This window comes from Peromyscus leucopus, chromosome 16_21, assembly GCF_004664715.2.
Source record: "Peromyscus leucopus breed LL Stock chromosome 16_21, UCI_PerLeu_2.1, whole genome shotgun sequence".
In the NCBI taxonomy this organism is placed as follows: domain Eukaryota; kingdom Metazoa; phylum Chordata; class Mammalia; order Rodentia; family Cricetidae; genus Peromyscus; species Peromyscus leucopus.
Genome location: NC_051084.1, coordinates 32,958,050 through 32,975,013, shown reverse-complemented (window position 1 = coordinate 32,975,013; position 16,964 = coordinate 32,958,050). Strand labels below are relative to the sequence as shown.

The following is a 16,964-nucleotide window of genomic DNA, read 5'->3' as shown; positions in this document are numbered from 1 at the left end:
AGGCTAAGAATTTATAAAGGATTATTTTAGTAGTATAAGCAATACTTAAAATATTTTTCCTGTGTATAGAACTGCAGTAGTAGGAATTATGCTGTTCTATGAACACCTGTTTCTGAGGTGCTGGGAATCAAACCCAGGGCTTTAGGCATGCTAGGTAGGCACTCTGCCACTGAGTTCTCTTTCTGGAGATTATGTTTGTACCTTTTTCACCAGCTCTAGTTCTTGCATGGTTTTCTGAAGCTGCTTCTTTTCCTTTTCAAACTGGAGTTGGAGTTCTTCAAGCTCATTTACAGCACTGACATGTTCCTAAAATTAAACGACCCACAAGTATTAGGTGGTATAAAATACATCCCATACACAAAAACAAAACCTATATGCCCAGAAAAATCATAGCTTAGGACAGATTCTCCAATGTAGAGTTGCATACATTAAGGAATTAACTAGGGTATAACTCATAAATGTACCCAGCAGGACTCTTCATTCAAGCAGTATGTGTTTCAATTGCCACTGTATACATGGGAACAAGTCTCAGGGTTATTCTTACCTTTATTTTCTGCTCCTTTTGAAGTTTTTCAACTTCCAGTTCTTTATCTACTATTCCTTTGGCTCTCTGGACTTCTAAAATCTGTGCTTCTAATAACTTGGCATTAGACTGCAGTGTCTCAATACGAGCCAGGAGATCCTCATTGTCTGAATTTAGTTTTTCACACTAGAATACAAATGACTCATTACTGTGAGTACACAGGAAACATATACAGATGAAATCTTACTGAGAACATTAGCACAGTATGAAAAGTGATTTCACAGTCGACCCCACAGAATTACTGTTAAGTCAAGAATAAGATTAAAAACAATCCCTGCTGATCTTGATCTGGCAAGTCTTACAAGCCAGAAAGCCTCTAAGCTTTCCATAGAGTGAAAAGCAGAAATAAAAACCCAAACCCAAATCCTGGTGGACTGAGGCTAGATGAAGTCTTTAAGTTCATGTACAGCAGTAGTGTGCTCCTTAAAAAAAAAAAGACAACGCCCCACAACTCAACAGTAAGAAAGGGTTAAGCGAAACAGGGTATGTTAGCTATTTAGTCAAATTCTTCTCTAAACACAGAAAAATGAAAGAGAAAAAAATTCTGCTTCTGACTACAGTTTAACTTCTTATACAAGAGAAAAATGAGATTAAAATGTATTTACTATAATTTTCTTGTCTAAATTTATTCAATTTGCAATTACCTGACAAGCTGAATTTCTTAATTGTTTGGTAAGGTCTTCTATATGATGTTCAAAATTGTTAGCACGTTCTTTTTCCACATCCAGCTGTTCTGACTGCTTATCATATTCTAACAAAAGATTCTTCAATAAAAGACAAGATTTGACTTTAAGTTAGGAAGCATTCACTAGGTCAGAACATATCATCAAGACATCTTGATGCCTTAAGAGTTCATTTGAGATTCTTAAAATATTGAATATGAAAATATAAAAGAGAAAACTAGCATTTGGCAATATGATAAAAGATTAGTACCCTTAATATATAAGGTCTTATAAATCCATTAAAAACACATTTAAGGTTTAAATATGAGCTTATTCATCTATCATGGGTCAGTTACAGTAGGATTTTCCCTGCTTTCTGTTTCCTCTGAGACAAGGTTTCTCAGTGTAGCCTGGATTTTGTTTTTTTACACTTTACAATACCATAATTTACTATTTTTTTTCCAGAATTAAACCAGGTGTAAGTTTAATCTCTCAATTTTTTTACTCTCTAAATTCATAAATTGCTTTTAAGTTCAGAAAAAGTATTTGGTTCCAAAAGTCAGTAAAGGGCTGAGAAATTTGTTTTAGATATTAAAAAAATATTTCATACATGCAGAATTTATTTTGGTGTACAGAGTGTAATAAGGACTGGATGTATTACATTTTTCTCAAATATCTCATTCTTTCTTATTCCTGTCTGCAGATCTGCGTGGTATATTAAACTTAGCTGGCAAATGGACAGAATGGGAGTAACCGGCAAGATTCCCGTTCAGCTGTCACTACTCTCCTGGGCTACCTAGTATATCACCTCCAAGTAATTATGTTCCTCCTCACTTTCTGGCTAGTTCTAGCTGGAGTTTTAGGTATATTTACTTGGCTGTGAAAATATTAAGTCACAACAGCCATCTTTTTCTTACATTTTATTATGATGAAATCCCAAAATAGATTTGACTTTTAAGAAACAGTAATTTAAAGGCTAACTTTGCAGGCATGGTGGCACATGCCTTTAGTTCCAGTACTTGGGAAGAAGATGGATTTCTGTTTTGGGCCAGCCAGGGCAACACAGTGAAACTCTATCTAAAACAACAAAAACCAGATAAAACCAAAGACTAATCTTTTATATATACAAAACAAAAACAAAACCTGGGACATTTCTATTTCACTAACAAAAACAATTTCTTTCTTTCTTTCTTTTTTTTTTTTGTTGTTGTTTGAGACAGGGTCTCTCTGTATAGTTTTGATGCCTCTCCTGGATCTCGCTCTGTAGCCTAGGCTGGCCTCGAACTCAGAGATCCACCTGGCTCTGCCTCCCGAGTGCTGGGAAAAAAACAATGTATTTTATGTACAAGTTTTATAATTCTAGTATACCTATTAGTTATGAAGAAAGCCTGTTATTACTGTAACTTTTACCTTATAGTTTTCTGCTCCTTGAATGAACTCCTTCACAGAAGCAGACAGGCGGTCCTTTTCTGAGCGGACAGAGTCAAGTTCTTCCCTTAGCGTCTGGGCCTGTTGTAAACACAGCGAGCATTTTTCATGCACAGAAACCCTTGATTTTCTACAACACAGGATTCTGAAATCTTGTGCTGTACCTGGGCTTACCTCTTTCCTGTTGGAATCCAGTTCTTTCTTTGCTTTCACAGCAACTAGTTTTATCTTATTTATTTTCTCATCCTTGTCTTTGGATTCTTTTTCCAGACTTTCTAAAATAGAAAATGAAAGGACTATACATGAAGTCAAAAGAAAAAATAGTGAAATTACTCATCTTAACCCTATAAATGATTTTATTCTTGGACACAAAATTTGCAGCTTGAACTTAATGTTAAGGAGCTAGAACTTTATTTATCGTTGTAAAGAGAAACCATAATTATTCATTAGCCAAGTGAGGTAAATTATGTCAAACTTTAAGTCTCTGTTAATAGTTCATTTTTACAGAGCCATTTCTTAAGTACCTAGGAATTGGAGTTCTTAGGACTGTTAATGCTGAGTATGAGAAGATTGCATTAGATGGTTGTAAATCCAACAAGAAGGAAAGATGTAAGGCAGATAGAAGTAGCCATGCACAGTCCTCCTCTAGATCAAGCCTGTAAACGTCTCATCCTTCACACTATTTGACTACCTCTTCTAGTTAAAACTCGAGTTTAGTACGTTACTTCTGTTATCTTTTCTTAACTGTGGTTAAGAGTTCTGCTCATACCTATTAGTCTGGGTGCACCCATGTATCGTGCACCGTGTAGCAAAGGTCACTGTCACACTTCCATGTTTCATACATATCACACCCCTCTGCTCCTGTTCAAGCATCAAAACAGCAATTCCTCCTTTCCAGTGGATTTGTTCTTCTCAATGGTTTATAAATGCAACAAGAATATATCATCAAGGTTGATGAGATAGTTTAGCAGGTAAATATGCTTGCTGCGCAAGCCTGGAGACCTGGGTTTTATCACTGGTACCCACAGTGGAAGGAAAGAACTGACTCCTGAATGTTGACCTCTGACCCCCACACGTGGTGTGGCAGGCACAGCCACATGCATCATACACATACAGTAGTAATAAAATAAAATGTCATCAGTATATAAGGAATAAATAACAGAATCTAAGGAGGGCAGGGAAAGACCATAATAGGAGGTGAAATATTGCAAACACGCTTGTTGTTTTCCCATTAAAACAAAACAAACACCACAGTGCTCTTCTTACAGAGTAAAATTCTTCAAAGAGTTGCCTACATATAATCTCATCTCTTCTCCATGTTTTTCTAGAAGCCCACTACAACCAAGCCTTGCCCCCAGCACACTGGGAAACTGTCCTCTGTGTGCTTAACTCAATGGGTACCTGTCAGCACTCATGACATCAACAGCATCTGCCTGGCTGAAGATTCTGCCATGTCTGTTACTTGCACATAGCTTAACTTGCACTTTTGTTCAAGATTCCCTACCCACAAGTTGCTCCTTCTCAATCCCCTTGGTTATTTCTGACATTTAAAGATGGGAACTGTTTCTGGTCCTTGTCTTTTTTCTTTTTTGGTTTTTCAAGACAGAGTTTCTCTGTGTAATAGCTCTGGTTGTTCTGGAACTCACTCTATAGACCAGGCTGGCCTTGAACTCACAGAGATTCACCTGCCTCTGCCTCCCAAGTGCTAGGATTAAAGGTGTATGCCACCACCATCCTGCTCCTTGTCTTTTTTCTACGTTACCTTGGGGATCTCAACCTGTGGCCTTTTAAGTCCGTAATTTGACTATGCATTTTCTACCTTTAGGCTAATTATCCCAAGTCCAGATTTATGTATCATTCTATGTGATAATTCACTTGAAATGGTATTTAAATTTAGTTTAAAACTAATATCCTACTTCACTTCAACCATCTTTGACAGAAAATTAGGAGTCATTCTGAACTCTTCCATTCTCCTTTCCCTGATCTAATTGGGTACTAAACCAAGGAATGATGGACACATCATATAACACTTATTTAGTCTTTATTTCTTCAGCTTTCAACAGGAACACAAGGGCTAGTCCATGAAGTTACAAAAAAGAAGAAATGGATACATAAAAATGCTTAACCCCTCTGTGCACTGCACTAGTGAGTTTATGATCAGCTACCTCCTTGGGAACTTTCTGGTGTTCCTTGATGGTATAAAAATATCAACAGACAAGTACCTGCTGTTCCTTCTTGCTATAATACTTTTTCTTCTTGTATCATACCTCTCATTCTTCAAGACCCAATGGAACTGATGTTTTTCTTTTTTTGTTTTTATTTTAGAATATAATTTAGTTCTACATATCAGCCACGGATTCCCTTGTTCTCCCCCTCCCGCCCCCTCCCCTCCCCCTAGGTTACCCCCCCATTCCCACCTCCTCCAGGGCAAAGCCTCCCCCAGGATTGAGATCAGATGTTTTTCTTAAAACAGGCAACTTTCTATGCTATCAGTACTGTCTCCTGTCCATACCTAGTGACGAACTTAACATCTTCCTGTTAATGAGCTCTTTGAGCATACTGTCTGGACCTTGCTTGCCTTGCTATTGCCATTATATAGAACAGCTGAGTACTCAAAATGTCTAAGTGGATGCAAAAAAATCCAAAAATAATTCACAGAATCAGTTATGGACAGTTACAACAGCATTTTTCTTTGGATTAAATGACAGAAAGTGGCATTTAGAGAGAAGGAAACAGATGGCAGAGGACAATTGGTGAATGAGAAAAGGCAGCTAATTACTGTGTACTTAACTCATTAATTGAAACAATATTTCTTAATCTATCTTAACACTAATAAGATATTTGTTTAATTAATGGTGACAACATATATAAAACCATAGTTACCTATTTTTTCTTCCAGCTCTTTTACCAATGAGAGTTGATCATTTTTTACAGAAGACGATTTCTCTAAGGAATCCTAGATTATATAGGGGAAAAAAAAACAAAAAACAAAAAACCCCTAAACCAGAATTCATTTAATTACCCACAATAAAATTGTCATCATTTTAATCACGAGAAAACCTTTACCAGAGAAACCATATAAATACCGATTTGGTTATTTTTGTTTTCTATTGATAGAGCAAGCAATACTAGCTTTATTATGATTATGGCCTTTACTAAAATAATACCAAAGTCAAGATGCATAATCTGACACACACCAAATACATATGTAATAAAGAAATGACTACATGTCATTGCTTATCATAACTTCACAATTTCTAAGAGAACTTTAAATTTTTAACTAAAATGGAATACTGTTATAGCTCATTTTCTTGATAAACAGTGTTCTTTCAAACAGAAAAACACTGTGTCCTGAGGGAAATTCTGATTTTTTTCCTAGGTTAGTTTGCTGACGACTAGTCACATTTGACTGAGACATACCACATCAAAGTGCTTAATTCATTTGCTAGAAATCTGTCACTTGAGCGTAAATGCTAAATCTTTATTTCTGATTTCAGACTGCAAAAATGTTAATGTATATATATTTTTACACCCTGTGACCAGAGCTAAGGATTTCTTCAAATCAATAAAACTCAAAATAGCGGTACCTTTAGCAGTATCAATTCTGCTCTCACATCTTGTAGTTCAGATTCTCTTTGTTCCAGCAACAGCTTTAGGTTTTCATGTTCTATTACAAGAACCTTTTCATTATGAACTTCATTTTTGCTGTGCAATGTCTGAGATAATTCTTCAACTTGAGCTAAAAGACTCTGATTTTCAAGGTTTATTTTTTTATTAGTATTCTTCATTTCTAGAAGATCAAGTTGTAGGGCCTCTTTTGTTGATGTGGCTTCTTCTAATTCTTTCCTTACGAGAACTTTTTCCTGCTCAGAGTCTCTAAGTAAAGCCCTAAGTTCTTCACATTGAACTACACTCTCTTCTTGAAGGCCCTGAATCTTTTTTTCTAATTCTAATACTCGCTCATCATATTCAGAGACCAAGTTATGTTTTTCTTCTTTTAGTTTTGCTAAGGATTCACCCACAGCTTGTAGAACTTTTACAACATCATCTTCTTCATTTTCTTCTAAAATGTTTGGCTCCATTTGTTTAAGATAGCCATATAACTGAGTTTTGACAAATGACTTCTGAACTTGCTCATTTTCAAACAGTTTATTTAAGTTATCCTGTTCTTCAACCATTAACTGGAGTTTTTCTTCTAATTCAGTAACATGCTCTTTAAGGGTGAAATTGTTTTGGGACTGAAGAGTTTCCAAATCCCTACTCAACTGGACCTTTTCAGAATGTAGTCTATTATTTTCCTCATAAAGAGACTTGATTTTAGATGACAATGCTTCTTGGTCTTCAGTCATGGTTTTCATTTGAACCATAATGCTTTGGTCATTTTGACTCTTTTCTCTTAGTATTTCATCTAGTTTCCCTGTTAATTCATCTACTCTTTGTCTGAGTTCACTGTTGTGCTGCGCAGTTTGCTCTGCCGCCTCCCTGAGTTCTATGGTCAATCTCTGTTCCCTTTCCCATTTCTGATGGAGATTATCTATCTCTTCATGGCAAGTTTTCATTTTACTTATAAAATCACCTTTTTCCTCAGCAAGGGAACTTATCTTTGCTTCTAATTCTTGTAACACAGTATCTTTTTGACCAAGACTGGCTAAGTACATGTCATTGTCTGCCTTAAGGCTCTTTATGGTACTTTCAAGTTCAGGTACTAATTCTTGTTGAGATAATAACTTTTCATTCTCTTGTTGGAGGCGATTCACAGTTTCAAGAAGAGCATCTTTTTCCTTAAAAGCAGTTCTCAGCTTCTGCTGAAGCTCCTGAACATCAGATGCTTGCTGCTGTTTCATTGTTTCAAACTCTTGACTTATTTTTCCAGCAGATTCTCCTAGTTCTGTTTGTAAAATTTCCATCATCTCTCGCAAACTCTCATAATTTAGGATTGCTTCTTGCTTTTCATGTTGTAGATTTTCACACTGTTCCTTAAGACCCTGGATTTCAAACATTAATGCTAATTTTTCTTTTTCTGAACCTGACATAAATGTCTCACTGAGTTCAGAGATTTCTTTCTGATGGAATTCCTGAAGACGCTGTATTTCTTTGTTATGTTGTTCCACAGCAGAGCAAAGCTGTCTATTTAAATTTTCTTGCTCATATTTTAATTTCTCTACTACATAGCCCTGTTCTTCTTTTGCCAGCAACAGCTCATTAATTTTAAACTCCAAGTCTTCTCGTTCATGGAAAAACTCATCCTTTATATGTTGAGCTTCCATTTCAAGTTTTAACTTGAGATTATTCATGTAAGTCACCTCATCCTTTAAAATAGTGTGTTGAGATTCCAGCTCTTTTAAAGACTCTTCCAATTGTCTGACTTTATCATACACTGGTTGTTCTGCAAAAGTATCTTCTTGTAAGGGCTCAGTGCAATTTTGGTTCTCCTGGCTTGCATCTGAGGCGCCCTCATTTAAGTTTTCCGATTCACAATGGTCTTTCTCCTGACTGTCCTCACTTCCCTCACATTGTACTCTGTTATCTTTTAGCTTATTTATTTCTGCTTCATGTTCTTTAGCTGATGCTTCCATTTGAGACATTAGCTCATTAACTTCTTCTCTGTGTGCAGCTCTCAGCTGCAAAATCTCTTCTTGGAAAGTATTAATATCTTTTTGGTAGTGCTGAGTGTTCTCCTCAATGACTTTTTGGAGATGAATAATCTCTTGTTTTTTTTCATCACTGGTAGCTTCTAACTGCTTTTGTAGACATAAAATTTGTTCTTCAAATCCTGCCGTAACGTTCTGAATCTCTTCTTGTAGTTGTTTGACATTCTTTTCAGAGTCACTTTGAGATTTAAGCTGCTCTAAAAGCTCTAATTGCTTATTTACTGCTTCTTCCAGGTCTTTTTGTAAGCTGGCTTTGTCTTTACTGTGCTCTGAGTGCACTGCCGCCAATTCCTCTTTCAGGCTTTCAATTTCGTTTACATAGTTTCTGTGTGACTGTTCAAACTCTTTGTGTGTCTCTTCCAGTTTAGTTACAGAATCCTATTACAAAAATAAGCACAAATAAGCCAAAGATGAAAGAAATCTCTGCACCTCCATGAAAGGGTTAATTAGATGGGAAAAGAGATGAACAGAATATACGTAGAGTATGAGATTTTGTTTAGGGTTTGCCTTAAGTAGAACTATTATCATCAATACAAAATTCATTACTTAAAGAAATAACTAACAACTAGGAAACCCCTGCATGTGACTATCTTTTTAAAGATAATACATTATGTAAGTTAAAAGGCTTTAATTTATAGCTCCTGAACAGATTAATAAAAGACATTTTAGAGAAAATAAGCTTAAACTTTATAGACAAGAAAGTAAAAATTGCTACTAAATATCCTAAAACTGAACAGATAATAGTATTTAGAATTGTGAAAAACTCAAAATTTTAAGACTTTTATTGAAGAATGACATGACTATAAGAAAGATTAAATGGTGCAAAAAGTAAAATGTTAGTCTATGTCTGCATAACTGCATACTTTCAGTATTATTAGCTGAACTGGGAATGAATCCCGGGCCTCCATATATAGGCAAACACTACTACTGAGCTATATCCCTACTCCTCTTTTCACTTTTTGACACAGGGTCTTACAAAGCTGCTCAAGCTGGCCTTGAACTCATACTGTAGGGCAGACTGGCCCTGAACTCTGAATCTCATACTTTTAGTCCCCTGAGTAGCTGGAATTATGGGCCTGTGCTTCCAGAGCTGACTCTTTCATTTGTGATAAAGGGCTAAGACTGGATTAGATACCCTTTAAAAACACTATTTATTGTATGTCAATGATGTGGGTGTGCACATGCCACGGCACATGTGGAGGTTATAGACAACTTGTAGGAGTCTGATTTCTCTTTCCATCATGTAGGTTCTAGGGGCAGGACACTGAGCTTGGCGGCAAACACCTCCATCTGCTGAGCCATCTTGCTGGCTCCTTTTATTAGAGACAATGCCCGTCTAAGTATCTCAGGCTGCCCTTGGTCTTGACATCTTCCTGCCTAAGCCAAGTGCTGGTATGTGTTCCCATGCTTGGCTAGATTAGATGCTCAGGATACCATTCAGCTGTAAAATTCATGACTATTCTGTGTAAGATAACAAAATACAAAAACAAAAACGAATAAAAAACCCCACATTAAATGTCTTACCTCAACCTCTTGCTTCATTCTAATATTTTCCTTTTTTAGACAGAGACACTGTTGTTCAGTCTCTGCTTTTTCTAGAAGGAGAGCATCCAGGCGCTCAGTGAGTACCTGTTTTGGAATGACATGATTTGTTTGCCTGAGGCTAAAAAATAGTGTCTTGCTCTCTGCCTCCCCTCCCCTCCCCTCCCCGCCCCACCCCGCCCCGCCCCATCTCTCAGTCTTATCCTCAGCTCTGCAGCACAATACCTACGGCAGCCTTCCCCGCACCCCTGCTTCTATCTCCTGTGGATCCCACAGATCTTTTCCTTCTAACCTCACTCCAGCAACTGTTGCTTTTTCTCAGCCCCCAACTCCAGCAGGCACCCCCTACTAACCCACAGGCCATGGATGGACCCCAGAAAACCAGGTAGGTGGCCTGCAGACCTTCTCTTCTAGCCCTGTCCCCTCAGATCCAATCCCCTAATATTATCCCCAGCTCTGCAGCAGAACACCTGGCAGCCTTCCCTGCCCCTCCCACATCCTGTGGATCCCACAGGTATTTATTTCCGTTCTAACCTTCCTCCCTGCACTTGTTGCTGTGTCCCAGATCCCAACCCCAGCAGGCATCCTCTGCTTACCCGAGGGCAGTCCTCTCTCAGGGCAGCAAGCAGGCTGAAGGCAGACCTACAGCTATCCTACTGCTCTTGAGAACTCCCTACCCCAGTTTCATTCCCAGCTCTCTAACAGGAAACCTGCTGAGGTCTCCCTTTCCTCTCTGATCCAATCCCAAAGGATCACAAAGACCTTCTCCTCCAACCTCCCTTTCCCCAACTCATCCCAGTACCCTAGTCTAACACCAGCAATTATTTCCTGTGAACACATCAGTTGAGCAGGCCAGGAAAACAGCCATCACACTCTGAAATCCAGAGAGGAAACAGAAACCAAGGAACAAAACACACAGCCAACAAAGACAAATCTAGAAATCAGCACCTAGACCTATAATCATCCCAAACCCAGATACCCAGATGCCAGTGTAAAAACTCAATCAGTAACAGCTAGGCAATATAATTCCACTAGAGCCCAGCAGGCCCTGAATATTCCAAAATAGCTGAAGCATAAGAAAAAGACCTCAAACCAGCCTTTATGAATATAATAGGGGTCCTTAAAGAGGAAATGAATAAATCCCTCAAAGAATCAAGGAAAATAGAAACAGTGGAGGAAATGAATAAAATGTTTAAGACCTGAAAGTATAAATAGAATCAATAAAGACAACCGAAACTGAGAGAATTCTGGAAATGAAAAATTTAGGAATCTGAACAGGAACTGCAGAGGCAAACTTCTCCAACAGATGACAAGAGATGGAAGACAAACTCAGGCGCTGAAGACATGACAGAAGAAATGGATACATAGGTCAAAGAAAATGTTAAATCTAAAAAACTCCTAACACAAAACATCCAGGACACCTGGGACACTATGAAATGACCAAACCTAAGAATAATAGGTATGGAGGAAGGAAAAGAAACCTAGCTCAAAGGACCAGAAAATGTTTTCAACAAAATTTTAGAAAAATTTCTTAACTTAAAGGTGATGCCTATCAAGGTAAAAGAAGCATATAAACACCGAAGAGATTGAACTAGAAAAGAAAATCCCCTCGCCACATAATAATCAAAACCCTAAATATACAAAACAAAGAAAGAATTAAAAGCTACAATAAAAAAAAGATCAAGTAAAATATAAAGGCAGACCTATTAGAATTACATCTCACTTCTCAGTGGAGACTCTAAAAGCCAGAAGGGCTTGGACAGATGTGCTGTAGACTCTAAAAGACCACAGAGGCCAGCCTAGACTACTATACCTAGCAAAACTTTAAATCAACATAGATGGAGAAAATAAGACAGTCCATGATAAAGTCAGATTTAAACAACATAGACCTACAAATACAGGCCCACAGAAGACGCTAGAAGGAAAACTCCAACCTAAGACCATGAAAAAATAGGAAATAAGTAATTTCATCCCAGGGAAATCAAAAGAAGGGAGGTGCATGCATGTGCACGAACGCACGAACGCACGCACGCACACACGCCCACCACCACCAAGACAATAACAGAAATCAACAACCATTGGTCACTGATATCTCTCAATATCAATGGTCTCAATTTACTGATAAAAAGACATAGACTAATAGAACGGATGTAAACACAGGATCCATCCTTCTGCTGCATCCAAGAAACATTCTTCAACATCAAGGATAGACATTACCTCAGGTAAAGAGTTGGGAAAAGATATTTTAAGCAAACAGACCTAAGAAGCAAGCTGGTGTAGCCATTTTAATAACCAACAAAATAGACTTCAAACCAAAACTAATCAAAAGAGACAGGAAAGGGGACTATCCACTTATCAAAGGAGAAGTTACTTTTGCCTAGTATGGTGGTGTATGTCTTTAATCCCAGCACTCAGGAGGCAGAAGGCAGATACCCTGTCTCAATTTACTTATTTTTACTTTCTATGTAATTATTCTTAGGTAACTACAGAGACATGTCTTCTATCAAAATGAGCTGTTAATCCAGTAAGGAAGTTTGACTAAGTAACCTAGCAAACAGGTGTGTAGCATAAGGAAGCAGTGCCAACATTTACAGGACCACTGTCACAGTCCAGTTTCAGAACTGCAACTGATCTAGAGAAAGCCAGAGCCATTCCTTGCAGGAGACAGAGGTTTCAGGGAGCAGGAGTGCCATGTGCATGGAAAGAGACACACTGAAGCTATATCCTGAAGCAGCAACAGGTCTGTGATGACCGTCACAGGTGGAGGATAAAGGAAATAGGAAACAACTCTAAAGTTAAATGGTGCAAAATCTGGTGATGCCACTCACCCACCAAGTGGTGGGGATCTGGCAAGTTGAGTTGAGATTACAAGTGAAATGGTTTAAGATCCCTCCACCCCCACTGCCGGCAGCTAGAAGTGCAGCTCACAAATCTGGGTCAGTAGTCACTATCCAGTGGTATAAACCTATTCACACATCATTGAAGTACTACACGTGGCCAAGTTTTCTGAGGAGGACAGAGCAGGAAAGATCTGGAAGTAATACCCATAATGAAGGAGGCCTACTGACTTTTTGTCTGAAATGAGTCAATAGCCCTCTCTACCCTTCTCTCCTTCATTGTGAGTTAAAGAACTAAAAAGTTAAATCAAGGCCAACAAGGAAGTGACTGAACAAAAAAGCAAGATCATCTCTAGCAGGCACACAGTCCTCAAGGAACTTTTAAATCTATTACTAGACATTTTCTATGAGTTAACAAAACTGTTTCATTACCTTAATAATATCGTCAGTTCCTCCATCAACAGGTTTTGATTTGAGTTCTTCAATTTCTTTGTCTAATTCTAGATAATTAAAAAAATTCTAGTTCAAAGATTATGAAAATAATTACTAGTAAACTGACAATTACATTCTAACAAGAATCCCAAGACTATAAATTAGAATGTATTTAAGAAGTCAATACTTGGAGGATTATTAACTCCATCCAAATAATAGTATTCCTTCCTTCTTTTGCTTTCTTACTATGAAAATTTTCATTGGGAAGAGTATGGTCAAAGTATCCACCACCCTGCTTTAGTGCACATGAACAATTTTGTTTCATTTGAATCTGTATTCTTTTCTTCCCTTCCTGTCTTTTCTTATTCATCCACATATATGTGGAGGTTCTGCTACGTTGTTCAGCCTGGTCTTGAAAACCTGGGCTCAACTGATGCTTCTGCCTTAGCCTCTAGAGTAGCAGAAGTGGTTTACTAGGCATGTACACTACTGTGACCAACTATCCTGATAATTTTCTAGCATGTCCTAGGCATTCTATTATTTTTTATTGTAAATATTTTCCGTATAATCTTAAAGCAAGAATTAAACATATCAAACACGTATATTGATCTGAATATCTCATCAATACACATCTAATTCTGGAACTTAGGTCATCTTCTCAAAGAAATTACTTTCTTGATTACAAACTGGTCCAATTTCTAAAAATAAATTTGTTCTGTTCTGGTTAGAAAACAAACCTTGGCAGTTAAAACTTTTAAGTTAATGGGAATTCAAGAATTCACCCAGTCATACTAACAAAGGATACTAATATCATTTTCCTTTTGGAATAAAAAAAAAAAAAAAGGCATCAAATAGTGAATCAACCAACTTCAGCATATGCATACACTTCAAATTACAAGAATGTCTGTGGGGTTAAACTCTGTGCCTTTGACATTTCAACTATTTCTCTACAAAAACATAGTTTACAAGAATTTACAATTAATGTGAAGTAAAAAGGGTTTCATTTTAAAAAATACTCCTCTCTCTCTATGTATTCAAAGGTAACCACAAGGCTGGGCATATTGGTGTAACGACAAAAACCCTGTAATTTCAAACCCAGTACCTGTACACCTTGCTTTAGCTTTCTGTAGTAGCATCATTTGTTTCTTGGCAAACTTAATGAGATCTTCTCGTGGCAACGTTTCCAGCTGAAAGATGTTGTTATATTATTGACTTTTATAACCCATGGTTCTAGTATGTCCCCCAAAAGAAACACAATGTCTGCCCCAAAACAAAAACACACTCTCAACAGTCAAGCCAACCATACTTTAAAAATTAACAAATATAACTTCAACAACTCTAATCAGATGAATCAAAAAGCAAACAAAAACCCCAGCATACAACTCTTACAGATAGACCATTAAGTTCTCTATGGGTGCAAGTGGGGGCTGGACCTAACGACTGGTAGAGCTGTAAAATTCATTCTGTTGCAAGCTGAAAAGTCATCCATGTGCACATGAAAACATAAATATAACTACATTCGCACATGAATCGGGTAACATTTATGCTTTAAGTAAAATCTTAGGCTTTACTAACTCTGAAAATTACTTAACCCTTGTGTACTACTCAGTTTCTTCATCTGGAATGAGAATAACGAAGGGACTTAGTTCACGACGCTTAAATGACAGAATCGGGAGCTTAGGCAAATGCCTGGAACTCAGTATGGAAACGATACATTTTGGTAATAAATCACTACCTTCCAGAATCATTGAGCATTAAGCATTGCACAGATCTGTAAGAACGATCTTATTCGACTCTCGTTTGACTCTGGAGCTGGAGCCAACAGGATATAGCTCCTTGACTCTTCCCCTTACCTAACCCCCTCTTCATCGCGTCACTGTGTAAACTTTCATAAAACATACTAGTTAAATGTCTGAAACAGAGCAGGATCTCTCTGCAGAGCGCTAACAAGGAGCAGGAAGTAAATAAACTGCTTGCACGTCATAAAATTTAAAAAAAAAAAAAAAAAAGAACAGGAAATCAATGGGCGATTATAAATTAAAATGGAAACCCCCGAGGAAAGGTTACTTCTTTTAAAGAAGAAATCCTTCTCCTCGTGCCCAAATTTTCCAATTCATTACCCTTCGGCGCTACAGGGAGCCTGGCAGTGGGGTGCTCTCCTCACCTTGGATTTCCCGGTTCCGGAGGGTGCCGCAGCCACCCCATCTTGAACCGGATCCTGCAAAACAAAACCGCAACAAGAGTTCACCCCAATTCCGGGAGCAACCGGCGGCTAAAAAAAATCCTTGTGGTGAGGAAGACCCTCCTCAGGAGCATGAACCAGGGGGCCATCGCCGTGGCTGGCGCCAGCACCGGGCTCTAAGGAGCGCAGCGGCTGGGGCCGAGCGGCGGAGGCGGGGACAGCGTGCCGGCCGTGCCCTCCCACTCCTCGAGCGGCGCCGAAGACCAGCGGGGCGGCGCGACCCCACCGTTACCTCCATCGCCGCAGCGACCCGCGGCCACCGCCGCCTCTTCAGGAGTCCCGGCTGCTCCGCCTCTTGACGCAGCCGAGAGCGGGTCAAAGATCCGGCCACGGGCTACGCTTCCCTCGCGTCTCCAAGGCTACGCGGAGCGTCACTTCCGCTTCCGGGGGTGGGCGGTGCCGTGGTCCGGGAGGATGTTCCCCGTGCGCAGGTCCCCGGACTGGCTTCAGACCGCCCTGGGAGGAGAGATGGGCTTGAGCACCCATGTTCGTTTATGTTTATTTCCCACATTTGTAAGGTATCGTTTATAAGTTTAAGTATCCCAACTAGCAACCATATGTGGAACAAATAGTTTATAGGTGGTGTAATTCTGTCAGATGTTTGTCAAAATTTGCTGTGCCGTGAATAGTAATTGGGAATAAATATCTGGGTCCATTCATTTATCAGAGTTACAAAATGCTGGCATGCTGACTCTGCCCTTCAAAAAATTAATTTATTGGCTGAGATAATGTTTTGTCCTTGTTAATATTAGTTTGAAAGGATCTGGAATCATCTAGGACCCCAGCTTCAGCCTCTGTGAGAGATTTATCTAGATTAATTGAGATAGGGAAACCCCAGTAAATGACGGCGGCAGCATTCCATGGATCGGAGTCCAAGGCTGTTTGAAAAGGAGGAAGAAAACTGAGGACCAGCATTCATCTGAAAGAATCCATCAGGTTCCCATTGTGGGAAGTTAAGAGTGACTAGTGTCTGCAGGCTCCCTCCCTTGGGGTCCCTAATGAGGGATCAGGGATCAGAGATGTAAGGGTTCTGTCAGAGAGTCCTGGTTGCGCCCAAGGGGATGAGGACAGGAGAAGGGAAAAATCTCAGAGAGGAAGGCAAAGAAGAGATGGAGGATATCCCAATATAGATTTGTGTTGTTGTCTTACAGAGTGGTAACAGGGCACCCCTAGACTGACCTAGGCCTTAAAAAGAAAGTGCCTGATAGTTTTCTATAGTTAAGCCTGGCCTAAACATAAACTAGAAGATAGAACAAGTGGCCTCTAGTGGGAAGTATCAATCATAGTGTTATATTTTTGTAGGCAAAGGGGCATTCACTGGTCAGGTTTTTCCAGGATGTCTACTTCCAGGTGTAGACACACGCTAATTGCAGGTTCAGGCCTTCAAGCAGTTTGGCCCTCACCCCAAGTATAGCCAGAGAGTGTCTCAACTTACACATGGATAAAGATATTTTTGTTGGCTTGATCATGGGTTCTGGAAGCCATGTGGCATGATCTTACAAAATATAAAGACGTCAGAGGTTCACCATTCAAAATCAAGTTTCTTCCCTGATAATACTCTGAGCGGAGTGTGTGTGTGTGTGTGTG

General features: G+C 38.9%; 1 protein-coding gene across 1 annotated transcript in view; it reads right to left on the bottom strand.

The window, feature by feature from the left end:
• Positions 1-15,740, bottom strand: part of Gcc2 (GRIP and coiled-coil domain containing 2) — a 40,944-nt gene extending 25,204 nt beyond the window's left edge. Inside the window, exons 1-12 of the mRNA XM_028892431.2 lie at positions 15,610-15,740; positions 15,300-15,353; positions 14,238-14,322; positions 13,136-13,203; positions 9,849-9,953; positions 6,261-8,702; positions 5,557-5,629; positions 2,848-2,948; positions 2,656-2,754; positions 1,228-1,347; positions 545-709; positions 202-306 (exon numbers count right to left, since the gene is read on the bottom strand). Of these exons, the coding sequence (XP_028748264.1) occupies positions 202-306; positions 545-709; positions 1,228-1,347; positions 2,656-2,754; positions 2,848-2,948; positions 5,557-5,629; positions 6,261-8,702; positions 9,849-9,953; positions 13,136-13,203; positions 14,238-14,322; positions 15,300-15,353; positions 15,610-15,615 (3,423 nt within the window). The 5' untranslated portion in view covers positions 15,616-15,740. The remainder of the gene's footprint in view (positions 1-201; positions 307-544; positions 710-1,227; positions 1,348-2,655; positions 2,755-2,847; positions 2,949-5,556; positions 5,630-6,260; positions 8,703-9,848; positions 9,954-13,135; positions 13,204-14,237; positions 14,323-15,299; positions 15,354-15,609) is intronic.
• Positions 15,741-16,964: the final 1,224 nt, after the last annotated feature.